This window comes from Antedon mediterranea, chromosome 2, assembly GCF_964355755.1.
Source record: "Antedon mediterranea chromosome 2, ecAntMedi1.1, whole genome shotgun sequence".
Classification (NCBI taxonomy): Eukaryota; Metazoa; Echinodermata; class Crinoidea; order Comatulida; family Antedonidae; genus Antedon; species Antedon mediterranea.
This window is the reverse complement of record NC_092671.1, coordinates 629063-657026: the sequence shown is the minus strand read 5'-3', so window position 1 is coordinate 657026 and position 27964 is coordinate 629063. Positions and strand designations below refer to the sequence as shown.

Below are 27964 nucleotides of genomic sequence, written 5' to 3'. Positions count from 1 at the left end.
GGAATTCCCGACTTTCGACAATGAACGGAGAAAACAACAATACAAGTAGTTCATGTACCTAAAATACTGGCGAAAGATACTGTATTTTTGTATATTTACTGTAATCTGATACGTAGGTATATAAGTATTAGTTACGTGGTTGTATAATGGTAATAATACAGTATTGATATATCGTCAATAATGATTTTAAGCCTACTGAAAAGCACGACGACAGTCTGACTAGGCTCTCTCCTCAGACTAGCTAGGCCCAACTAGACTACTTTCTAGTAGCCTTTTTGTTGGGACGGAAGCTTGAACCCACATCTGCACAACATCATCATCGTCATCGTTGGGCGGAGTGATGGCAGGGCGACGAGGGCATCCATCATATAATTACACTTATCAACAACAACAAGAATATTTTCATTTGAGTAAGTAGGTCCTATTGGGTTTTACAATTAAAAAATGAATGAATATTGAATATTATGATATTTTGTCAGTTGTGATTGAATCAACTTCTGGTATTTTCATGGAGTAACTCCATGGTATTTTACATACCCAGCAGTAGTGCTACTGCTTTAGCTATGCTTTTGTTTTGGTTGCATTTTAATTGGATCAAATTTATTTGGCCCAAACAACGTACTTCCTAAAAATATTATTCTACTATATACTCTAGGCAATATATTAGTAAAGACAATGGTGAGATAATCCTGCTTGTACTCAATACTAAAGTTTATTTTATTGAGACAAAACTAAAATACAACCAATTTCAAACGCGATGTTTATTTCTTTCCTTAACTACGACTGAATGACTTTTAAGTTTTAAAAAACTTTCATTTCTAGTAAGAAAAGAATTGCTTTTTTAGGAATATTGGCTAGTTTACGTTAGCGCTCTATTTTCAAATTGTACAATGGAAGAATTAACTTGTATGCCCAATGGTTGATGTCAGTACTCTTACTATTATATTTCTTGTTTTTTTAATTTAATTTCTTAATAGATGTGCATTATGTAGACCAGTTTAATGCTCATAAAGAAACTGGAAATGAAGCAAATAAACATGGCCACTATGATTATGCCATTCAATGCTACTCACAAGCACTAGAGATTACACAAGTTATAGAAGTAGGGCTTACCACAAGAGATGTTGCTAAGGTCTTAAGCAACCGGTCATTGGCGTTTTCTAAACTTGGCAGACTTAAAGAGGCACTTAATGATGGCATGATGTGTTTGGACATGGACAAAACATGGATAAAGGTAATTTTTTACATACATTTCATCTTAGTAAAAGTTAATCATCAAAAGTGTACAAATTGAAAAATAAATTCATTGAATTTAAATCAATTTAATATGTAATTAAATTAAGGTTAATTTGGCTAATTGTCAAAGTTGTTTTCACAGTCATAAAAGAATTTTAACTAGTAATATCCCTGGAAGAAATCATCTTCTTTACCCTATTTAGTATATTTTTTGCAGGGTTATTGGAGAGTGTTTGTAGCATTTAAGGAAATGAATAAACTCATGCAAGCGCTCCAGTCTTTGGTAGATGGGTATAGTAGCATCAGAGGATTTGATGATGATGCTGTTAAAGACAGGGCTGACTTTATGAGAGAAATTGCAATATTATGGGAGAGTCTCAAAGGTAATCTGATGATCATTGTGCATTTCTGGTTTAGGTTTTTAATTTTTGCAGACACAGCTCCCTTCTAGTAGGCCTTCTATTTTATCAAGTTTATCTGGAAAGAAAAACAGCGATTCAAGCATGATAATGTATTTATTTATTTATTTGTTCTTTCTTTAAACTGAAATACACTTTCAATACAAATTTACTGATTTCCAAAGTGGTTCAATAAACATATACTATAACAAAAATAAAATATAAAACAAAAACAAAAAGAAAGAAAAGAGATATAAAACTATTTACAATTGTGAAGGCAAAAAGGTTAATACATATATGTTTTCTATAGTGAAGATTTAAAAGTTGCCAAAGACATATTATGGAGTTCTGATTTTATGTTATTTGGTAGAGAATTCCATAGTTTTGTTGATCTATAAACAAAATTTCTTTTACCCTGAGAGTTATTCCATAACGGAATAGATTTTTTTTGTCTTTTAAGGGCTCGTCCCACTTTTGTTTCAGTTTGCAGTACAAATTATTTCAGTATATACAAGTTGACTATAATAAGGCATATAGTATGTATATTCTCTTGTATTATTAAAATTAAAAACAAAGGTCATGTTCTCCATTTTTCTTGTCACATGCAAGTGACGCATGCATAACATAACTGATAAGTCATTATTACTTTGGGAGCTAGTGCATTTATTATGGTTATTTACAGTAAATTGAAATAATATGGTTAAGTATCTTGGAGCTATTTCTTTTAATATTCTTATAATGCTATTTAAAAATAGCATTATAAGAATATTTTCATTCCATTTTTCTGTAAGTCTACTCCATCCAAGAGTACTTAAGATATCATTAATAGGGCTATACAGGTGTCTACAGATAACAATATTCTAAATAATCTGTTGATTAAAACCTGAAGAGAATCTGAAAATCTGTATGTTTTTGTTTGCAATAGTTGGTGTGGAGTACTACTTTATTTCCTCACCCTGCCATAACAGTAATTCTCTTTTGCCAGCAACACTCGTAATAATTAATCATGTGATATTACACTTGCATTGCAGACATGCCAAAAGTTCAAGAACTCTGTTTTCGCTGTACAGCGCCACCCACGGTTTGGTCAAAAGTTGTTTCACAGTTAGCTAAACAAAGATTAACCAAGGTAAAGTGGAAAAATATTATTAAAGTTATATCTCTTTTGATTTGTTTTATTTCGCAACTTCTTCATCCATATGAGAGGTCTCCGAGTCTCTACTCTCGCTTATTGCATCCATGGACAAGGTTTTTCTGTTTTCTTCAATTGCTTTACTTATTTTAAGTCAGCTTTGAAAACTTTGAATCTTTTTTGACTGGCATTTTATTTTTACTGTTAAGTGCATTGAGGCTTTTGCATAATGAGCTATTAAGCCTGAATTAATATTATTGAAAATCATAAAAAACGAGGCTTTTGCAGAATATAATGATTGTGTTTTTTTCTCCAAGGTTTTACATCGTGTGTTTCTCAAAGGTGAGCCTTACCTTCCAAGAGGTGTCGGCATGGCAACTGAATGTGATGCTTCATCTGTAAATCTTCGTCCTCTCATAAGGTGGGTAATTAAACCAATAAATAAGAGGACCCCCCTCCTCTGACCCAAATCAATTCTTAATTGAACTTGACATTGTCCTTTCCAATTTAACAAAAGAAAATAAAAATGTTTATATTCTTGGAGACTTTAACATTGACATTCTGAAACATGAATCTGACAATACTGCCCGTCAATTCATTAACACACTGTTTAGCAATCACTATCTTCCACTTATCGACAGACCATCCCGAATAACAAATTCCACAGCCTCATTATTAGATAATATTATTACAAATCAATTTGATTGTTCTCATATAAGTGGTCTGCTATATAGTGATATCTCTGATCATCTCCCTGTTTTTAATATTTCAAACCTCTCTTATAGTTTTGCCACTAGCTCAAACAATGAAGAGATCCCATCTCTCAGACAGATTAACAATACGTCTCTTAACAACTTTTACCATGATGTCTCTAATCAAACTTGGTTTGATATCCTTAATTCTAATGATCCTGACTTTGCTTATGACCTCTTTGATAACACACTTAAAGCCCTTTATGACCAACACTTCCCGTTACTGAAAAGGAACAATACAAACAAGAACAAAAAAATTAAATCTTGGATGTCAAACGGACTGCTAAAATCAATAAAGTATAAACATAAACTCTATGCAAAATTTCTTCACCGCCCTTCTCCTGCCAATGAAATCAAATATAAACGATATCGTAATAAACTTAACTCCATTATCAAAATTGCCAAAAGAATCCACTTTCATGATATTTTCACCAAGCAAAAAAAATGATATTAAGACAACCTGGAAATCAATTAACTCTTTATTGAACCATAAAAACCGAAACCAACACAAAGGCAATACCCCTGTCAATGTAACGGAGTACCAACTAAAGACCCCGTCATTATTTCTAAAGCATTTAATGATTTTTTTGTCGAAATCGGACCCTCCCTTGCTAACAAAATCCCTCCAAGCAATGTTTCTTTCAAAGAATTTCTTCCTCAACCAAATCCGAAATCAATGTTCTTAACCCCCGTCCTAGAAGATGATATCATAAGAATTATCTCCTCCTTCGATAACAATAAAGCTCCTTGTACTGATGATTTCCATACTAAAGCCATTAAACATGTTATCAACCTTATCTCCCTTCCCTTGTGTCACATTTTTAATCTTGTCCTCTGCAAAGGTGTTTTTCCGAACAGGTTGAAGCTGGCGCGCGTTACCCCTGTTTACAAATCTGGCCCCAAATCCAACCTTTCTAACTATCGTCCTATCTCCATCCTGTCAATCTTTTCGAAAGCCTTGGAAAGAATTATCTATGATAGAACATTTTCATTTATCAGCAAACATAACATCCTCTTCAAGAGACAATATGGCTTTAGAAAAGGACATAACACCTCCATGGCTTTGATCGACCTCACTAACAAAATTATTCATGCATTCGAAAATCGTCAATTTGGAATCGGACTTTTCATCGACCTTTCCAAGGCTTTCGACACCATTGATCATAATATTCTTCTTTTTAAATTGTCTCACTATGGAATCCGAGGACCCGCCTTAAACGTTTTCAAAAGCTATCTCACTAACCGCTCCCAATGTACTAAATATTTTAACTCTATTTCAAATTTTTGCCCTATCACCTGTGGCGTTCCCCAGGGCTCCTTACTTGGCCCTCTTCTGTTCACCCTTTACATTAATGATATCCACCGAACCTCAAACCTGCTAAATTTTTTTCTATATGCTGATGACACTACAGTTTTTCATGCCAACAAAAATATCCAAACTCTTTTTGACACGTTTAATACCAACGTTATCCCCTTGTCCCAGTACTTTATTGCCAACAAACTGACCCTCAATCATAATAAATGTATAGTTACATCCTATTCGGAACCCCGCAGTTGACTAGAGGTATTGATGTGTCCCCACTTAAAGTCGTTATTGATAATCAAGAAATCCCCTCTGTAAAGTATAATAAATTTCTTGGCATTATCATTGACAACTCTCTCTCATGGAAACCCCATATCCAAGAAATTGAGAACAAAGTGTCTAAGAACCTTGGGATCATTTCAAGGCTTTCTTCCTTCCTCCCAACTAATATTCTCAGGACCCTTTATTGCACACTCATCCTTCCTTATTTGAGCTATGGTAACATTGTCTGGGCCAGCACTTACCCTACAAACATCATTAAACTCTCTATCCTACAAAAAAAAGGTATCAGGACTATATCTGGCGCTCATCCACTGTCACATTCCTCAAGGTGTCTTTGTTTTTTTGACCACTCACTCACTTCTCCCTTGCCATCTTAACGACCTTTTCGCTCCTAATAATACCGTTCATAAATATTACACTAGAACAAGAAATAACATATATATCCCTAACCATAACACCAATTATTTTCAACATAGCATTAGATATTCTGGACCTCTATTGTTTAACAATTTACCCCCCTCAATTTCCTGTGCTGCTAACCGCCATTCATTCAATAATAACATTAAAAATTACCTTTTGTCTCATTACTGATCGATCTGTTTGATATGGTCGTTGTTTCCATGTTCCGTGACTTGCTACCTTTATTATTCATTTGTCATCATATTCGCTATATGCCATGCAGCTGTACTTTTTTCTGTTCTTCTTTTTTTATTTTTTATTCCAACTTTTATCTACTGGTTTTATATATATTTTGTATTTCTTTATTGTTTAATTAATTTATTTTCTTTATTTATATTTTTTTCTTCTCTTAATTTAAATATGTAAAGGCAATCCCGTCACAAGATTGTAATCTTTTTGGGATTTGCCTTCGTCCATTTTCTTGTTTTATCACTTGCCATTTTGTTTTTGTTACTTTTATCTTTTGGACGTGAATAAATGTTCTTTGAATTGAATTGAATTGAATTGAATTGAATTGAACACACTTATGTTCATGTCTCTTCTACACTCAACAATATTTAAACAAAAAAGAAAAGGCAGAATGGGGATGGTTCAAGATCCCTATTATTATATATCATTGTGATACATTTGATTCACAATGATAACTGGGAGTCGTTTTGAACCCGGATATGCATGTATGATATTTCATTTGTCTAATAATTTAGTATGGTTTTTTTTTCCTGATCTTTTCTTTTTTCATTTAAATTGAAGATGTATGGGTCCTTCTGATCGGAATAGATATGGAATGGATCTGATGTTGGTTCTCATGAAACATGGTGCGAATTGGGAAGGACTGTCAATCAAAGATGGAGACACGCCCCTTCATGTTGCTTTGAACCATTGCATGGAAATTGGTAATGATTAAAAAAAAAAATTAATTAAAGTGAGATTATTAAATGTACATTACGAACTTGTTCTTGTGAAGCTACTTCATAATTGAGCCATTTAGCAAGATAATATTTTTATTTATTTCCATCCAATGTAGGCTTGCATTGTTAACTTATATTTTTGTGTTTTAATTTAAGCTAATTATGACTTTCTGGACTATTTATTCTCTGATCATGCAACAACTAAAGAGAAACGAAGCCGCAAAGACGGTGATGGCGCTACACTTCTGCACTTTGCTGCCAAGCGAAGTGGAAAGCAGAGAAAGACAGCAGTGCTTTTTCTTTTAAAGAACAAGGTTGATCCGTGTGTCAAGGATAAATCTGGGAAAACAGCTGCTGATTATATTGACGATTGGACCTTGGCTATGAAAGTACGAACTGAAGAACAAAATTCTAAACATGTCGCCAATCAAGCAAAACCAGTTCCAAAATGTTCTGAGAGTGTTGTACCAAAGACAAAGCAACGAAGGTTTGAAGAAAATCCTGTTCTTACAGAACGGACCCGGCGTCCCTACTCATCACCAGCGGCTTCAAATACTGATTATGGCTTTTCTAAATTTTCTGATGACATGCCTGAGAGAGAACGACGGCCTTACTCTGAAGTTACAAATTCCAAGAAACAGGATAAACAAAATTCAAGAAAAAAACCGCAACAAAATCAAAACAGTCAGCCTAATTTGAAAACCAAAGAAAAATATAAAAAGCAAACATACAAAAAGGGTATGAAACATATATGAGTATTTCTATTGCTATAGCAACAGAATGCATCTAAAACCACATTTAGAAAAGAACTGCAATGTTTGTTTTTGTACGTTTTTTAATAGCAGCAGTTCACTTTGTTTTATAGAAGTTTGTCTGTTTAATCAACAATAAATAAAACAGTAATAGATATAAAGAGTCAACTAAATATGTTAAATATAAAAGTGTATGCATGAACCTTTAGATTGTTATTTTTTCAGAACAAGTTAATGGGTTTGAAAAAGGTTGTAAATTAAAAAGAGAAAGACAGTATAGCAAAGCCCTGCAAGTGTTCTTAAACGTTATGGTGGACAGAAACCCTGGTGAACAAGAAGTTGAAAACTGCAAACAAGAAATCATCAACATATTAGATTCATCTGATTTCAAAGGTATTTTACATCCAATTCACTTCTACAAGGTACACTACTATTCTTTTTTTATTTACAAAAGACTATCAGTAATGGAAAAGGAGATGTTAATTGTTATGTGTTGTTTTAATCATAGTTTTGTTTTCTTGTGCAAGAAAAATGTTTTTCATGGTTTTTTTCTAGTGTTTTTTTTATTCATCACTCACTGTAAAAGTGATTGAATTCAATTCAATTCAAAATTCTTTAATCATCCCACACGGGGCAATTCAAATAAAAAGGTCTGGATTGAAATGATCTTACAAAATATCACAATACACTATAACAAGAGTCAAAGTTCAAGAATTTAAAAGTCGGATGGCCACTGGCAAAAAACGAATTTCTTTTCCGGTTTGTTCTACATGCCGGGCATAGAAAGCGACGCCCATGAGGCATGAGCTCGAAATCACTGAACAAGGCATGGTTAATATTTTTTAGAATAGCTCAACTTTTTTATAGAGTTTGCATGTCACAGAAAGAAGATAAGCTACGAAGTTGACAACCTATTAATTTAGAACTTAAGTTTACAATTATTTTTAGTGAGTTTCTCTCTTTGACCCTAAGACTAAAAAAAAAGCATATAAAGGCAAAAGTTAAAACGTTCTCAATAAAGGAACCAATTTATTATATTTAATTTAAATGATACCATGACTTTTTTTGCAGAAATTACACAAGATGTACAAAGTGGTTTAAATCCTTCAATTTGGGATAAAACCATGCTTGATCTTCAGATTGAAAATCGTTGGCGAGTGATGTTCCTTTTACTAAAAGGTGGAGGAAATAATTTTGAGTATGGCCAAGGTGGTTTAGCTACAGGATGTGACGTGAAATCTGTTTCAATCATGAAATGTCTAAAATCAACAGATAAGAAAATTGAAAAGATTAAAATTGTTAAAGCTCTCTTAGAGGTAGATCACTTTTTTTGTGAAATTTATATTTTTGCCCAGTGAATAAAATAATAAAACGAAGTTGAAATTTCCATCAACATTTCGTAGGTCTGAATAATAAAATACAAATTTAAAAAAGTATCACTGTCAGAGTACAATATAATGTGGTCTCTAAAGCTCTGTTCACACTATCAAACTGGTTAGACAAAAAAAGTATGGTGTGCCCAAATATGGTAGTGCAGACAGTTAATAATAGTGTAGACAGAGCTAAAGATACTATTCAATCTGGAGAGCAGACATAATCAACAATCATTGAGAATAATACATTTTCACTTTCATTATTAAGACTACACATAATAATATTAAATGTATATTTCTCATTACTAACTTAACTTCAAGATACAATACACACTACAGTACACCAACTGCCTTCCAATCCCAATTGTTTTAACTCACGACACTTTCCAACTCCACTCCCTAAGCTTCAAGACTTAGTTTATAAGCATGACAAATTAAAAAGTAGTTTTTGTCCATCCTGTAATTGGTGAGTTACTCGATATTGGATGCGAATAAAATAGAAATTATAAAAAAAAGATTTTATAGATCTTATAATATTCAAAATTATGTTATTTAGAATGGAGCAATACCAAATGGACTGCCAAGTGAAGGTCAATCCCCGGTCAAATATTGTTTACAACAAGGGATGAAAGGTGATAATTATTCGATAATAACAGCATTAATAAGGAAAGATGCAGCAGCAGAAGATCTTGTTGAAGTTGATGGAGACGGTCCTCTACATGCTGCATTGAGACTTTGTTTGAAATGCTATGGTAATTTCATCTTTGCAGTTCAGTATCAAAACTATAATACATTAAACTTAGTATTCCATTCACATAGATAGATACTTCTAAGCTACAGGTTAGGTTATGCAAGTTATGTATGAAACAAGAGCAGGAAATTGAATTTAGTCCTCATAAAATTGGACCTCTGTCTCATACTTTCCTCTGTTAGCCCATAGAGATATTATAGTTCACTCTAATCAACAGTATTGGACCTCTGTCTCATACTTTCCTCTGTTAGCCCATAGAGATATTATATTTCACTCTAATCTACAGTATTTTGGGATCCAACAAAATGTCACCTTATTAGAGGTGTTCCTGGATAGGAGTTAGCTGTAGTGTTAAAACATAATTTTCACTTTGTTCATTTCACAGGAATTAATATGAATGACTGAATATGGAGAGTATTTGTATAATGTCTCTATACTGTTTTTCAGATAAAAAAATGGATCTTCTCAAGGTGCTCTTTGACAAGTATAGCAAGACCAAGAATGATGATCGATATCTGGACCCAACAGATGTAAATACTCGCACTGATGATACACTGTTTCATATTGCTCTTAACGAAAAAGACGAGGCTTTGTCACTAGAGGCAATCAAGCTTCTGGCTATAAATAAGGTGAATCCATATTTGAAGAACAAATCGGGAAGAATACCTATCACACAAATAAAAAGACATGACAGACGATACCGATACCTGGAAGAAGCAGCGCGTTATCATCCAAAGAAAGGGAAAAGAGGTCCTGCAAAGTCCAAAGAGTCGACTAGGACCGTAGAAGTTGCAGAATCATCATCATCATCACTTATGACAACTGATCAGGATTCACAGCAGAAAACAAAGCAGCAAAAAAAGGAGAATGCTGTAACTAAATTAGATAAAAATGAGTTAAAGAGAAAAATAGCTGGACTGATTGATGATGTGCTTCCAGTTATTAAGCAAGCAAAAAGAAATAAGAGGGAAGTCGAATCTGAAAGAAAACCAAGAAAAAAAAAGAATGAGATGGAAAACGAAAGAACAGAAGAAGAAAAAGCACCTGATATAACACAACCAGATGAAGAAGGTTTGATAAACTATATTTAAGTATTAAAGTAAAAATTCAAAGACAGATTTTATTTGTAACTGTAATGAATTTTGTTTTAACTTTTTTAATAGTAATACATTGAACTAAATTTATAAATTACTGAAATATAAAACATTAATTTAATTTCAATAATCTCATTTATATTTCAAAGCCCAAACTGATAGAGGCACAGATAGAGATCTACAAGAAATAGATTCAGCAGTGTTTGACAACTTAACCTGGGAAGTTGAATGTACCGCCAAGGTTTGGAAATTCTTAAGAGATCGTCATGTTTTGAATAAAATCAAACAAGCTGTTGTGAACAAAATACGACGGCTTGGTGAAGGAGATCGGTCTAAAAGTCTTTCCAAAGCACTAACCCATGACAAATCTAAAAACATCCAACTATTTGAGATCAAACTGACCAGTGGTGCTAGGATCCTGTGGCAGCAAGCTATAGCCTTTTCACCAAAACTTAGTGTGAATCCAGAGGCAAGACTTACAGGTAACTGAACAACTTTGCTACCTTAATAAAATCTTTCTATCTATGTTCTCTCTTTCTTTCCATGGACAAAAGACACTGTATCTACTTCTATCAGGTGCCAATGCATACATCTATTTTAACTATCTTCCCCATTACAAACGTTTCACCACAGTGTCACAAAATCGAACTTATCTGACTTTCACTTGTGTATATTATAAATATCATTCAATAATGTATATGTTCAATTGTCCACTTTACATCATAGAAACTCAACAAGAATTTGGTGGTGTCACTGGAGGTCGTATTTATGCTGAGGTCATCCGTGTTTGGGATGTAGTTCCAGATCATGACAATGTGTCACATGCAATTGATGTGATTTTGAAATCAATTGATCGTGGTCATGAATGTATCCTCCAGAAAAAATTAAGAGGACTTCCAAATAAACAAACTGGACAAGGTTGATTTTCCTTTTTTTTTAAATTTATCATCTCATGTATCATTGTTATTTAAAAAAAACAAACATGTAAGTATTCCATTAATAACAATACCTTGTGTTTTTTTTTTATCAGCAACAAGGATTCCAAATTTGTACCAAGAAATACTTCCAGAAGATTCTCCACAAAGAATGATGAAAAAAGAAGATTTCTTCCCACCAGCAAGCTCAAAGGAGACAGAATATCACATAATGAAGTTTTACAGTTTTAGTTCTAGTCTTGTAAACAACATCTTGCATGACACCAGTACAAGAGTTGACTTCCCATTCCGTGTAACAGAGAAGGAACATGCCATAATTCACATCAACCCTAAGCCTCCTTGCTCTCTTCTGCTTCTAGGACGTAGTGGAACAGGTAAAATAATTTGGATGGAACCTCCATTTCCAGCAACAATCTTTGTATCTTAATTTGAATAAAATGTGTTTTTTGGATAGAAAATAAGTTATAGTAAACATTAATTGTAACTTCTAATTTATGAATGACCTTAGCTGATGCAAGTTTAAGGTATTTAACTGAATATTAACCTGTTCATTCATTTTAGGAAAAACAACTTGCTGTCTTTACCGACTTTGGTCATGTTTTCTGAAATACTGGGAAATGGCGTCAATTGATTGTGAACCACGAATACCACGTGACTTTGGTTTTCAGCATTCTAAAGTTAGCGAATTTGGTAACTATTATCTTCTTATTTGTTAACACCCCAATACTGTATATTCTGTTTGGAGCCAATAACAAGTTCAGGTTTTTTTTCTATATATTTGCACATTATGCTGAGTAGGAATTTATGGTATTTTTTTAAATGCAAGAAAAGCTGAAAAATGATCAGAAGTACTTTTTGTAATGATTAATTAATATGCAATATTACAAAACATACAAAACATTGATTCGATTTGCTCAATTTCATAAAGTCTTTTATGAAGGTATACACAATATTTTAATCATTTATTTTTATTTTTTAAATAATATTAATTGCTAACCATATTTAGGAAATGAAACTGACATAACATCATCCGATGAGGAATTAGAAGAAGGTGCTGTCGCAAACCCTGTATCTCAAGAAACTGATTCTGAAGAAAGTGACACTGAAGTACCCTATGATCATCTCAATCAAATATTCATCACAAAAAATCGAGTTTTGTGTTATGAAGTTCTTAAGAATTTCCGTGATTTAGCACATGGATGTAATGTAGCGACGCATTACTTGGAGACAGAAGATGAACAGCGCCCTCATCGCTTTCAGGATGCTCCAAGTACAGGGTTTCCATACTTTCTCAACTCCAGGCAGTTTCTCTTGATACTCGATGCTTCGCTTCCAGGTCAGCCGTTCTTTGAACGAAACCCTGATGGCTCTTTAAAGAAAGAAATACGCGGATGGCAAGAAGGTATTGTTTCATGTTATTTTAACATCCAAAACATCACTAGTGTTAACAATGTCTTATTCAACTAATTATGAAACCTTTTATTACTAGGAGATGGACAACAGCCTATTCTTGATATGATGGACATGAAGGATGAATCAGATGACGATGAATCGGATGATGACGATGATGAAGATGGAGAGGAGAAAGAGGTTGAGTTTGATCCTGATGCTGAAGAGAAACAGCAAAAGAAGACGGGCACTCGAGACCAACGGCATGAAGTAACTTATGAAATCTTTGAAAATAACTTTTGGACTAAAATCAACAAGAAAAACTTACCTTATCATCCAACTTTGGTCTGGATGGAAATCAGGTCTTTTATTAAAGGTAAAAAAATGTTTAAAGTGTGGTTGGTTGCATGTTAACGTTGGACCTGCTTCACTCTGCATACTTGACTATGCACTGTACTATGTTTCTCCTATGTTTTGCATTGCGTCAGTGCATGAAATCAAACTGATTTGATTTCTTGCGATGTATGCAGTATTGTTGTGTTGTCGGTTCCCAGTACATGATTTAGCGTCAAGACGTGTGTTGCCTTGCATCCTAGTGGGAACCACAATAAACATGTCTCAAGCATGATTATGGTCAACAAATATTTGTATCATTGACATTAACTTCCCATTTTGTACCATTATATTGTAGCATGATAATAGTCAACATATGTTTTATCATTGTAATCAACTTCCCATTTTTTTACACTTAAGTGAAATTAGATTGTTGCATGTGCATGCACTTAAAACACTTAATGTTTTGTAGGCTCAATAGAAGCATTGCACTCGGACAAGGGAAAACTGGAACTAGAAGGCTATCAAAAATTGGGCAAAAAGAGGGCACCAAGTTTTACTGGTGACCGGAAAGAGATTTTTGAACTCTTTAAAATCTATGAAGTATGTAAAAATTTGTTTTTAGTGTTTTTAGGTGATCATTTAGAATAAAATGATCACCTATTGTTATTGTATGAAATCTTATTATTTGTTACTTTCTGTACTGATTTTGTGTGTCAATTATCTCAAAAAGTTGAATGGCAATGATCACAAGAATTTCACAATGTCTTTCTAATACTTTAACTTATTCCTAAAAAGCTTTTCAGCGCGATCACTCATCCGTGATGTCATTTATACGCCATTTTGTGAAATCGCATTATCAATCATATCTCCATAATTCATTATCACATATTAATGAAATTCCCTACACGTAAACTTCAGGTCAAGGGTAAAAATGTTAGAAAATAAAAACGCACGCGTACATAGGTTCATGCGCGTAAAATCGCGCGTTAAAAGTTAAAAATATGAAAAATCAATTTCTAATCAATTTTCTACGCATTTCATGTCATTTTAAGCATGTCAAAAATTCCGCGGCACGCATGTAGCGTTAAAAACATATTTTATCACTTTATTTATGTTTTTTCAGCCCTTTTCTCGTAATTTTACCAACTTTTAAACAATTTCGACTTTAAATCACGTCATGCGAGCACGTCGAATTTGAGAATTTGCGCGTGTTTTTGATGAAAAAGTTAAAAAATTCGTCAAAATTATGCCTTTTTTTCATATTTTCTAAACTAAACGGTGAAAGTTATTTTTATTACAAATTCTGGAAGATGATGAGTTGTAGATATCGGATCATGCATCAATATGGCTAACCGGACATTTTGACGTCATTGTATGGCCACTCGAATATAAAATATTAGATTTTTGTCTCTTTCGTCATAGCTTATCGCATTTAATAGAGCGCATATCCATTTATGCGTTTTCCATTTTGCACCTGATTTTGATATTGTCTAGGTCAATCAATTATCTTTCGAATGATTTACCATTTTAAAAATTGTTATGACGTCATCATGTTCAAAAGCATGAATTCCTTGGGTCATTTATTTTCATCATTATAGTAAATTTCAATATGTTATAGCTCCTTAGAATAAAAAGAGATACTCATGATTAAAACGTTTTCTGGAAGCTGTTGAATTGTAGATACGAATTCATGTAAACATTTTGCGCATCTGATGTTGTGACGTCATCATATGGCCAGTTGAATTATAAAAGTCGTATTTTCATATTTTGCGTCATAGTTCATGACATTTAAAAGAGCGCGCATCCATATTATGCGTATCCCAATTTCTTCAACACATTAATAAGTTGTTGCTCAAATAATTTCCTTCCAAAATTGCTATCTACGTATTTCATTTTTATGACGTCATCATTTTAAAATTTGGAATAAAGGAGGGTCCCGTTATTTTCACCTATTCTGCACTGTATTTAGTATGTATGCTACACTGTATATAGATATACAGTATATACTGTACATATTGTATATGGCATAAAATAGGCACAATTCAGCACTATAAGCGTATAATAGGATGCCATACATCAACATTTTCCGATCGTATGTTAACGTATGTGCATGTTTTAAAAAAAATTAATTTCAGTAAAATGATAAAAATGATCACCTATAATTCGTCAAAGTGACGAATTAAATTCTAGTTTTCATTTATTATTTTAATAGGGTTTATTTTTCTTTATATATATATTTATCTAATACATTATAATATTTTAATATAGATACATAGGCACAGCAAACATACAACTAAAAATGTTGTAGAAATTAGCAATTAGTGAGCATGTAATTATTTTAAGTACTTAATCAAGGTCTGTTGGGTGCAATAATATTTAGAAAATATATAACTGAAATTTTGCATTAGCACCCATTTGTCAATCAGAACTAAATTCATTAACATTACCGTACTTCTTCAGCATATGAAGAAACAACGCTTTTATTTTGATGAGGCCGATGTTGTGTATGACATCTACAAACGTCTACAAGAAGTTGAGGTACCTGATTGGGCAATACATCAGATCTATGTTGATGAAACACAAGACTTTACCCAAGCCGAGCTAGCCTTGCTCATTCGATGCTGTAGTGATCCAAACGCTGTTTTCCTAACAGGTATTTTTAGTTGTATTATGTTTTAAAACCATTTCTACTTAGACAAGATAAAACAACTGATTAGCAAATTGTATACCATGATTTTTGTTTGCAGGGGACACAGCTCAAAGTATCATGCGTGGAGTTGCTTTCCGTTTTGATGACTTGAAATCTCTGTTTCACTATGCCAAGGATTCTATGAAGGCTCTTGGAAAACAGTCAGCTGTTGCTGTGCCTAAGAAGGTTTACCAGCTTACACACAACTACAGGTCGCATGCTGGTAATTATTTTCTCAAATTCTTTTTTGTTCTTTCTTAAAGGTTGCTGCAAATCAAAAGCTCCCTAACAACTAGACATGACATGACTTTTATGACTGCAACATTTACAGTACTGTAGAGTTATTGAATCTGTAACATTATTTTCATTCATTCATTATTATTTTAAAGGAATACTGGAGTTGGCTGCCAGTGTGGTGGATTTACTATCCTTCTTTTTCCCAACTTCATTTGATCGTCTTAAGCGAGATCAAGGTCTATTTGATGGACCTAAACCAGTACTACTGGATTCCTGTAGCACTAGTGACCTTGCTATGATACTTCGTGGAAACAAAAGAAAGACTTCTGAAATTGAGTTTGGAGCTCATCAGGTGAGATCCAGATGATTACATAAATATAGAGGATTCCCCCTGTTATTTTGGAAGTGTGTACTGCATTCTTTAACATGCACAGGGATATGTTTATAGTTACTTGATCAGATTTTTTTTTCAGACATTCCTCGTTAAATTTTAATTCTTTTTCTTCTTAGGTTATTCTAGTAGCCAATGATGAAGCAAAAAAACAATTACCAGAAGAGCTGAGCCTTGCATTATGTCTTACAATCGTTGAGGCTAAGGGTCTGGAGTTTGATGATGTCATGATCTACAACTTTTTTAAAGATTCTCCCGTAAGAAAATCGATTATCATTATAAATGTAAAAAGCTGATATTTCCAGATCACATGCTTAGGCTTTGTGAACTGGACAAAAACTTTGTTAACATAAACGATATTGAATTTTTTAATTATAGAGTGCACTTGCTGCCATATGACTCAAGTAATCAATTTAAGTTATAATCTAAAAATAATCATTTTGGTTTATATTTTTACAGGCAAAGGATGAGTGGAGAGTTGTGCACGAACATCTGAATGACATACAAATGCAGAATACAAACAATGACAACAGTGAATCAAATTTGTTTGAGTTAGACATTGATGTCATGAATTGTACTGCAGAACAACCTAGGAAGCTGGCCTTTGACCCTGATAAACACAAGGTAATTCAGCATCACTAAAGTCCAAGCAGTAAAGTTAGATACACTTTGCATCAATATGCATGTTATTCAAATAATTATTCTTTTGGATGATCCAAAAGAAAAATCATTTAAATACTACAGTATACAGAGATCCAGATGAACCTTTTTATTAATATTCATGTTAAAATAATAAATAAGTGCTCCAATCAAATGCGATAAAAGACTCACATCTTCACACAGAAAATGTGCCTCATAAAATAAATCTATCCATTGAATTTTGTGTATTGATTTTATTGAAATAAAAAAGATACTTATTAGGAAGTTTGAACATCTTCCCAGATATTTGTTAACCAATGCCTCATTTAATGACATATAGTGTAATTGCAGGTAAGGCTGTAAAGTAAAAACCATTTTATTATAACACAGGTATTGAATTCTGAATTGAAGTATTTGTATACCGCCATCAGCCGTGCTCGTGTGAATGTTTGGATCTTTGATGAAGACATTAACAATCGCAAGCCAATGTTTCAATACTTCAAAGTTAGAAAACTTGTTCAAGTTCTGGAAGCAAAAGAAGATTTATCAAGTCAAAGCCAATGTAAATAGAACATGATAAACACAAAATATAACAATTTAATTTAATTTTTTAATAACTACTACTACTAAATGACAGTCCTGAAATATTGTTAAAAAGAAAAGACTGAAAATGTTTCTTTTCTAATGCGATTATTATTAGAATGGGCCTGTCATGGTATATTCATGAAATACAGCTGTTCACTTTACCTTTAAACTTCACCAGAAGGTTTCTCTGCATTAAAACATTTTGTGCCAAACGTGATCTTAAAATAAGTAAGATATTTTCAGTTGATGTATTTCTTTTCATAGTCCATGATGTTATGTTTGTGGAAAAGTCATCACCAGAGGACTGGGAGAAGAGAGGCGATTACTTCTATAATAATAGTCTATGGGAAGTAGCACTCAAATGCTACAGAACTGCGGGAAATGGTAAGTCTACTATACTCTTTTACCTACAAACACAGATAGATAACATTTGAAAATAAAAAAAAACTCCTTTGCTAAATCTGTTTCTTGGATGAACAAGCAAAACAGAAGTAGTGTCCTAATTTCATTTTCAGAGGAGAAAGTGTTGAAAGCAAATGCCAGCCTTCGAGTAACTGAAGCAGAGAAGATGAAAGGATCAGTGAATGTTTCCAAAATGTGTGATTGGTATCTTCAAGCAGCGTATGATTTCTTACAGTGTGGAATGCACAATGAAGCAGCGCGATGCCTCTTCAACAGCAAGACATTTGATCTATCTGCTCAGCTCTTTGAAAAGATTGGTGATGTAAGTACAAACTTATACCCTGGTATAAATTGATTTTAACTTAGAAAGTCACAAACTACAGTACTACAAAATTATTGAAAAAAGACATGATAATTTCCGAATTTCCTTCGAGATCTTTACATTTTGAGATTTTAGATGAATAAACACATTAGCATTGTACAAAGAAGCATAATATGAAGCACAAGAAAAAACGTGTGGCAAATATTTTATGTTTAGGATGTTTTTGCAAGTACTTCATGGGGCATGAAGGAAATCTGAAAATTATTATCTATCCTTATTTTATTATTATCATTATTTCTTTCTCTACTATCTTGCTTTTTGTACTCATAAAATGCATTCTTTTTTATATTAGGTTGCTGGTGCTGCAAAGATCTTTGAGACCCGATTGGGGAGTTACCGTGATGCTAGCCGATGTCATGAAAAGCGTGGTGACTATGCAACAGCTGTCAAGGTTTTAAAACAAAATAGAGAGTTTGACAAAGCAGCTGATGTGGTTGAAAGATATGAGCAGAGAAAAGCCAACAATGACCTCCCTGATGGTTGTGTACCACCAAGGTATGTAAATAAACCTCCCTGATGGTTGTGTACCACCAAGGTATGTAAATGACCTCCCTGATGGTTGTGTACCACCAAGGTATGTAAATGACCTCCCTGATGGTTGTGTACCACCAAGGTATGTAAATGACTTCCCTGATGGTTGTGTACCACCAAGGTATGTAAATGACCTCCCTGATGGTTGTGTACCACCAAGGTAAGTGTTGAAGATGCTGTGCTCTTCCACTTACATAATATTTACCAACATTTAGATGTGCCTAAATCATATGTAAGATGTTTGTATATAGATTTTTCTAGTGCTTTTAATACCGTTGAACCTGGTTCATTAGTACGCAAACTTAAAGAAATGAACGTAAACGACACATTGACTTCATGGATATATAATTTCTTAACAAAAAGGTTCCAGTATGTTAAACTAAACGGTATTTTATCTGATAAAAGAACTGTTAGCATTGGCACGCCACAAGGGTCTGTTATCTCCCCAATGTTGTTTTCACTGTTCACCAGCAGTTTCAGAGCCAATTCAAATGAATGTTGTATAGTAAAATATGCAGATGACACAGTCATCACTGGATACATTACTGGCAATGATGAAACAAGCTATAGACAACTAGGATGTGATTTTTATCACTGGTGCTGCAATAACAACCTGAAACTAAACATAAAGAAAACAAAAGAAATGCAAATTGATTTTAGGAAAATTAAAGAACCCTTAGAACCTCTGATTATAAATGAAAATGAGATTGAAGTAGTAAATGAGTACAAATATCTGGGTTGTATAATTGACAATAAGCTAAATTGGATAAACTAGATGGTACGCTCGCTTCGCTCGCGTACCATCTAGATCGTGCCCACAGATGGTTCTCGAATACATAATAATTTCAGCGTTAAAAAACTGGCGATTTCAAATGTACGTACAATAATACATGTTGTTTACAGGAACGAATAAATAGACAATGATTTATGTACTCAACTAAAATTAGCACCCTGAGAATTACTTCCGAAAGAGAAACTTGTCACAAAATGAGACCAATTGTTTAAGTCAAATTTAAACAAACTTAATTTGTGTTTTGTATGTAACATTAGGGGTGAGGAATGGCGAAGAGGATGGGTGCAAAGAGGAACAATTTTTAAATATATTAAATATATTCTTTATCCATTTAGTAACGAAATATTAATTTTTTTCATGTTTTACAAATAATATACCACTAAACACAGTAAAACATTGCTATGTAATACTTTGTTGAAACTATCACCGTCCTAGTCGATTGGAATAGTACAGTACATGTAACGACACATCACTACGACGTGTATGTTTATATAATGTAAAACAATTTGTGAAAACCACCTCTATTCGAGGAAAATCATAAATTCGATTTAATCGTCAATAAATATTAAATTATCTAACTCAACTTAATTAGTAGGCCTAATGGTTTTCAATTGTTTCTTAGAGCCAATTCATACTTTTGTTCTGCGTTTAGGGGATGTGATGGACCGAGGCCTATCCTGTACTGGCTTTACAACGCTACTCATGCCAGTGAGGGAAGGGTGATGATGTGGGTGGTTTAAATGCAATAATAAAGATTTTTACATAATATACTGCGACTGAAAACGCTAGCTCATTATCAGTTTAAAAAAATTATATCCAACCTCTGCAGCACAGATTGAGAAAAAAAATGGATCAAATTTCTATTATGAGTATACAGTACTTTCCTTTACGACGCCTGAGGGAATAGACACTTGTGGAACAGAGATTGGAATGTTCCATTCATCGCAAATCAATACATTTGTATAAACGTATATTAAATCTATCAAAATAGTATTTTTTAAAGAAAAGCGGCCTGTCTTCAACATTATGATGCTGTACTCGAGCTGTTCAACCGGTTTTCAGCCATTAAAAACATTTATCGTAGGAGGAGATAGGAAAATGCGAAGCATCCTCGTATTATTGTCTGTGGGTATTTTTCAAGACGGACATCCATTAGACAGTGTATACCACGATCGAAAAACACCCCTATTTGGGGCAAATCGTTGAACCTAAATTCGTTTTAATTGTCAATAACTAATTATCTAACTCAATTTAATTAGTAAACAGGGTTACATCAGGTGGTTAAAATCAGTACCGAGATTCTAACCAACTTTATATTCCATCGAGTAAACATTCTAGAAATAACGCGCGATTTACCGAATTTTGCCCTTACGTAAATTTATATATAGATAATGTAAATAAAGCCACATGCAAAGCCAACCAAAGGATGTTTATTTTAAGATAAATGAAGTACCTACAAATTGACAAAACTATACTTAAATTGTTTTATAACTCTGTAATTCTCAGTGTACCGTAATACTTTTTTGTAATGTTTGTTTTTATGGTAATACAATCCAAAAAGATAAAATTAAACTTAATCGAATAGGAAATAGAGCAATTAGACTAGTAGGAGAGCACCTGATGTTGAATCCTTGTATAAAGAAAATGTGTTAAAAAAAGTAAAAAGTATCATTGATGATGAAACACATCCTCTTCACAAACAATTTGCTCTCATGAATTCTGGCATAAGACTACGTGCACTTAATACCAAAACAAAACGGTTTAGGTGCTCGTTTGTACCTAATGCTATACACTTATATAACTCCAGAGTACAAAGGTAAAATGTAACCGATAATTTTTATCTAATTTTAACAATTTTTAGCCTCTTAACTTTTTGTGTGTGTTTTTGTAAATTGTATTTTATATTTTTGTATTTTGCCAGTTTTCAAATCACATTTCTGTTTTTTAAATGGACAATAAAGTATATATGACTATGACTATGACTAGGTATGTAAATGACCTCCCTGATGGTTGTGTACCACCAAGGTATGTAAATGACCTCCCTGATGGTTGTTTACCACCAAGGTATGTAAATGACCTCCCTGATGGTTGTGTACCACCAAGGTATGTAAATGACTTCCCTGATGGTTGTGTACCACCAAGGTATGTAAATGACCTCCTTGATGGTTGTGTACCACCAAGGTATGTAAATGACTTCCCTGATGGTTGTGTACCACCAAGGTATGTAAATGACCTCCCTGATGGTTGTGTACCACCAAGGTATGTAAATGACCTCCCTGATGGTTGTGTACCACCAAGGTATGTAAATGACCTCCCTGATGGTTGTGTACCACAAGGTATGTAAATGACCTCCCTGATGGTTGTGTACCACCAAGGTATGTAAATGACCTCCCTGATGGTTGTGTACCACCAAGGTATGTAAATGACCTCCCTGATGGTTGTGTACCACCAAGGTATGTAAATGACCTCCCTGATGGTTGTGTACCACCAAGGTATGTAAATGACCTCCCTGATAGTTGTGTACCACCAAGGTATGTAAATGACCTCCCTGATGGTTGTGTACCACCAAGGTATGTAAATGACCTCCCTGATGGTTGTGTACCACCAAGGTATGTAAATGACCGCCCTGATGGTTGTGTACCACCAAGGTATGTAAATGTGGCCAGTGCAACATTTACCTATTATCTTATTTTCTATTCTACTGTAGTTATTTTTTGTTTTATTCTGTCACTAACAAATGTTAAATAAACATATGAAATTGTTTTTTCAGAGATAATTTTGCCATATGTTGCCATCGTGCAGCTAAACAACATCTTCAACAGAAAGCTTATCCTAAAATGTTGGAAGCTTTGAACAGATTACCAAATGTAGATGATCGAGTAACATTTTTGAAAGGTTATAACTTACATCCCTATGCCGTCGAAATTCTTAAAACTGAAGGAAGGTTGAAAGAGGCTGCTGAAATCTTGAAAGCTTCTGGTGATCTTCTACAAGCCATTGAGCTATGCCATAATGATCACCTAGAATTCCGTGCTGAATGCCACTTAAAGTTAGCAAAACAGAAGATGAGACAACTCAGAAATTTTGATTTGACAAAGCCAATTATTAAAGATTCTGATATTATCCGTTTGAAGCCTCTTAAGAAAAGCGCTGTTCATGAATCTGGTATGGACCTTCTTAAGAAAACCACTGTACATGAATCTGGCATAGAGTTTCTTAAGAAAGAAGAGAATGGTGATATGGTCTTAAGCAAAAAAGAGACAGAAACTTTAGAAACAGAAAGTTACCAGCCAACTGAGAATGATGTAGAAATAAAAACTGAAGAAGAGATTCCATCGACAGATAATCCATCAAAAGAGATTGCAGAGATTCAATCACCAGAGATGTCTATCACAGCAGAGTCAAATAACATAGAAAATGATGTTGAGTCTATCAAGCCAGAAGGAGATGGTTCTACTGATGAAAATATTCCAGGAAATTTGAATGATAGTGAAGACAAAGAAGTCAATGTCTTGAAAGAGGAAAGTACTGTAGTTTGTGAGAAATCTCCAATGTCAAGCTGTCAGATATATGAAAGTAAAAGGAAAGTAATGGTAGAAGACGTCAAGAAACATGCAGAAGAATCATTGAAGTTATTGAAAATAAGTAAAGGTTTGCCAAGGCTTCTAGGAGACTGTGAGTTTATTCTTGCAGAGTTGAACAATGATATTTTTTTACTGAGTGATGCAGCAAAGCACTTCCTTCAGGCTTCCAGTGATGCAGGTCAAATGGAATGCTTTCACTTACGTCTACAACTAGAAGAATTGCTTTCGCGAAAAATCGTTCCTAATCTGGCAAAAATTTATAGATTTGTTGATATTTTAATCAACTATGATGGTACAAAAGGTCAGCAGCTTGTCAACTCAGCAGAGCACTTCTATGGTTTAGATCTTGGAGCTAATTCTCAAAGTCAATTTGCTGAAGCTAAATTCAAACAGGCTCGTTTAAATGTTGTACAAAAACATTGTTTGCCTAAAGCAACAAACTGGTTTAGAAGAGTTAAAGAGAACCTTTTGAATGTCGAAGCAAAGACACAACAGTGTCTATTTTTTGCAACAGGTAGAGCTTGTTCTAGAGAAGAATGTAAACATTTACACAATTTTTACCAAGCAGATAATGTTTTACAGCTTGTTGACTGCTTTGTGACAATGATCAAGTTGGTTCACTGTGCAAAACAATGGAAAAATCTCACTATTGGACCTGAAGATATGCAGATTTTAATAGATAACATCATTGCATGGAAACACCAGCCTTGTTCCAAATTATATGATCTTGTGTTTCCATCTCACTGCAATCGTCGTATAGCAACTCAAGTGATTGAGAAACACTTGTATATAATTCGTCAACATGAGGTAAAGCAAGAAATGAAAGCATGGGTCTTACATCTTCGAGATAATGTACCAGTTAATATGAGAAACTGTAACTCAGATGTTTACCTTAAAGCTTTGAATGTTCACCGTCTGGTCGAGGAAGACCCAAACACCATAAAGCAATGGATGAGTGAAGATGAAAAGGAGTGTACTAAGCTTAAAAAACTTCCATTAGGAATTTGGTTTGAGAAGGGTAAAGGTACATTGAGCAACATGCGCCGAATGTTGGATTATTCAGCTAATTTGAATGTCAGTGGTGACCCACTAAAAGCAATTGGTAGCTGCAACAGATTTTTGGTGTTTATTGCCAAAAGACCTTATGACCCTCTAATCCCATCTATTGCAAATACTGTTGCAATAATCGAGCAAGCGTTTACCGTTGCATGTGCAGTAATGGCTAAAGTTAATCGCAAGATTGAAGTTTTTCTGCCAGCTAGCTACCTTGCTCAAGTCCAGTTTCAAGATAAATTGTGCAGAAATCGTGCTAGATATTACACCTGCTATCAGTCAGTTGGCTTGGTTGAGAACATTAGAGATAGTGAAATACTCGGACAGGTTCGAAATTTTGTGGAACTGATGATCTGTGGAGATAAGTATCGTAGCTTTGACATTATTTCTGATGCATTTTCGTCAAGGCAGGACATTGAATCTGGAGAAGCTGAAAGAACCCTTGTTTTAGCTCTTGTAATGTTGTGTAACTTTCGCAATTTGTTGAACTTTGACGTTGCATTTAAATTGAGATGCCAATTAATTCACATTCAGACTGATGAACAATACCCACCCAGACTAGCAAGAGCTGTGGACCGCATTAAACGCATGACTACATTAAAAGACCTAACACAGACACTTCAAAAGCTGTTGATGGAACGAGACGATGAGTATCTTATGGCCTGCCATTGGAGTTCAGATAGATTTCATAAACTACAATTTGAAAGAATAGTTACAGAGCATTACAAGCTGATCCGGTTAGGAAGTCTTGAGGGCATGATTCATATAAAACCAATCATAGCTCCAGAAAGTTCTGACAAAATAATTAGAAAAGTTGTTATTACAAGACAAGATGTTCATAAAGATTCTGTTGAAACAAACAAAGATGTTGAAGTTTCTGTTGAAACAACCAAAGATGTCGATGACGATTTTGTTAAAACAAGAAACAATGTTGATGAAGATTCTGTTGACAAAATTGAAGATGTTGATGAAGATGCTGAACAAAGAGAATTGTTTGAGGAACAAAAAGAATTGTTTGAGGAACATCAAGACTTAGAAAAGAAATCTGACATGATTTCTAAGATAAGATCAAATCTAGCATTCAGACAAAAGTTCACCTCAACAATAATGTCAATCCTTTTAAAGAAAGGAATGTTAGCTGATCTTGTCTTGGAACAAATCGCCAAAGAGATGGATGAAGATAAACGTCCAGTGAATGATGTGAAGACATCTAACCCTTGGTTTGTTATTAGAATGGAGGAGGAATTGTCTGTTGATGAAACAACATGTGGAATATGCCGGACAACGTTTACTGTAAAAGCTGATGAAACAGAATTGAGACCTGTCAGCCCCGTTGAAGGTACAGTGCAATAATAAGGAATGTTTTTGTGAAATTGCAATAATAGTAATAATCTTTACTCTGTAATAAACTAATCTTGTGTTTATTCAACAGTCATAATTTCATAAGTAATAATTCGTTACATTTAGAATTTGAATTAATTCGCTTAAATTAACTTGAGAATCTTTGATTCTATAGTTAATTCATGTATTTATATTTAAGGTGAGGCTACATCAAACTATACCATACAGCGAGAAATTAGCATTACAGAAACAAAATCTACTGAAATGGAAGAGCATGTCTTGTTGCCTGAACATATTGACAGAAAAAAGACATTGGACGAATTCAAACTCAAGATGGTCACTCAGTTGGTACCATTATTTGAAGGTAATACCAATCATAATACTAACTGGCTGACTAACATACAGTTTGGCTGACTACCTGATCCCTCATCTTTGTTTCTGATACTTAATGACTAAGTTGCTGTTCAGATGATGGACTAATCTGATGAATTTGCCTCACTTGACTTCAATGACATCATTTTGACACTAACATTTACTGCTTACATACAGTTCATCAATGAACCAACTAACATAGAGTGTCAACCTATATTTATGAGATTGATCAAACTTGCCATTTTAATATCAAGAAATTATTTTGTTTTAAAGTAACTGAAAAGGAATGGAATCATGAAAAAGGTCTAGATATTGCAAACAAAGACTTAGATTATTTTATTAATGTAAGTTGGTTTCATTAGATTTCTTCACCTTAATAAATAAGATTAAAAATAGTTATTTTGCTTATTAATGTTTACTGTTTATTACAAAAAAAATTGAATTACATAACCTTGATTGTAGTAGTCTAAGTCTAGTTACATTTTGCCACTGTTATCATTAAAGTAGTTCATTTTCAAACTTTCTTATAACTTATGATTTCTTATTGTACAGTATATCTTGTTCTGAAATGCATATTTATTTTTTACTATTTCTAATGTATAAAGATTTTTTTTTTTTCGGAATGCCTTTTAAAGCGGATCAAAGAGGACCGAAGTCGTTTTAATAAAACTATGGTGGAAATCATTGATAAACGCAACTGGGAAAACTTTGATGAACTTCAGAGCTTGATGCATACGTACAGGTCAAATGTCATTGAACTATCTAGTGAAACATCCAAACGAAGGGAGCCAACTGATACTAAGATAAGTGGTAAGTGTTATGGTAAAGATGCATACATACAGGATAGTGATCTCAAAATGAAGGGAACTATCTGGTGTTAGTGTTTAAATTGACATAATTATTATTCTTGAATAAATATAAAATGTAGCCAGATTTCATATACTACTATAGCATGTGTATAAAATCCTAAATAAGGAATTAAAATTACAGCTGAAATTCCATTGTTAAATTAATTATAGTAGGCAAAAAACAAATATTGAAATTTTCTGTAGGTGCAACGAGTAATGCAAAAGATGATGACAATGTTGCAGAACAGATAAGAGAAGAAGCAGATGATGAAGATCAACACCAGACATTGGAAGTTACAAAGAAGAAAAAAGGAAAAGGTGGAAGGCAAAGAAGAAAAGGAAACAAGAAGAACAAATGAAAGATATTTTATTATTGAATTTATTTTTATTGCTTTTTATTGTTTATTAAAGATTTTTTTTAGTTATATTAGTTACAATGTCTTCATATTTTACCAATAAAATTTAATATCACTAGTTTGTGTCAGCACCATATATCGTTGTGTTATCATTATCCTAGACGTCACATAACTGTATCACTTTCATGAATTTCTCATCAACAACCATTGTTTCACCATCACCATTAACTTTACTATTATTAACAACCTTTTTACCATCACCATCATCAACAACCGTTGTTCCACCACCATCATTAACTTCATTTGATCACCACTACATCTTCAACACTTTTATCGACACCATCATAAATAGAATTGTGTATATTATTATCCACCTCGATGTTATTAATGTATTATTAATGGACACCATCATCAACAACCATTATATCATAAGTTTTTGTTTATCCTAATTATTTAGCCATACAGCATTACTCTTTTAAGATGGGTTTATTATTATTAAATGGGTTTATTATGCTTTACGTTTCCTATTAGATGTATTAATTAATAATCAAGGTTCATTAATATTTGTCAACACATTATGATAATAACTTGTTTAATTTGTTATAATTATGATATCATTATAATTGTTTCTTCATGTTTATCTCATCCTACTTCTGGTGTT

General features: G+C 33.5%; 1 protein-coding gene across 1 annotated transcript; it reads left to right on the top strand.

Moving 5' to 3' along the window:
- Nucleotides 1-36: 36 nt before the first annotated feature.
- Nucleotides 37-27832, top strand: LOC140039965 (TPR and ankyrin repeat-containing protein 1-like). Its single transcript, XM_072085554.1, has 32 exons — nt 37-410; nt 978-1234; nt 1454-1619; nt 2666-2763; nt 3084-3187; nt 6313-6455; nt 6627-7208; nt 7448-7615; nt 8294-8538; nt 9152-9347; nt 9794-10417; nt 10590-10922; nt 11167-11358; nt 11471-11749; nt 11937-12065; nt 12382-12777; nt 12865-13140; nt 13570-13700; nt 15561-15753; nt 15848-16012; nt 16179-16378; nt 16537-16674; nt 16877-17041; nt 17447-17618; nt 17906-18025; nt 18157-18365; nt 18718-18920; nt 22520-25725; nt 25927-26091; nt 26373-26443; nt 26735-26909; nt 27152-27832. Exons 1-32 carry the CDS (start codon nt 341-343, stop codon nt 27304-27306), a joined length of 9726 nt encoding a protein of 3241 aa, XP_071941655.1. The 5' UTR covers nt 37-340; the 3' UTR covers nt 27307-27832.
- Nucleotides 27833-27964: the final 132 nt, after the last annotated feature.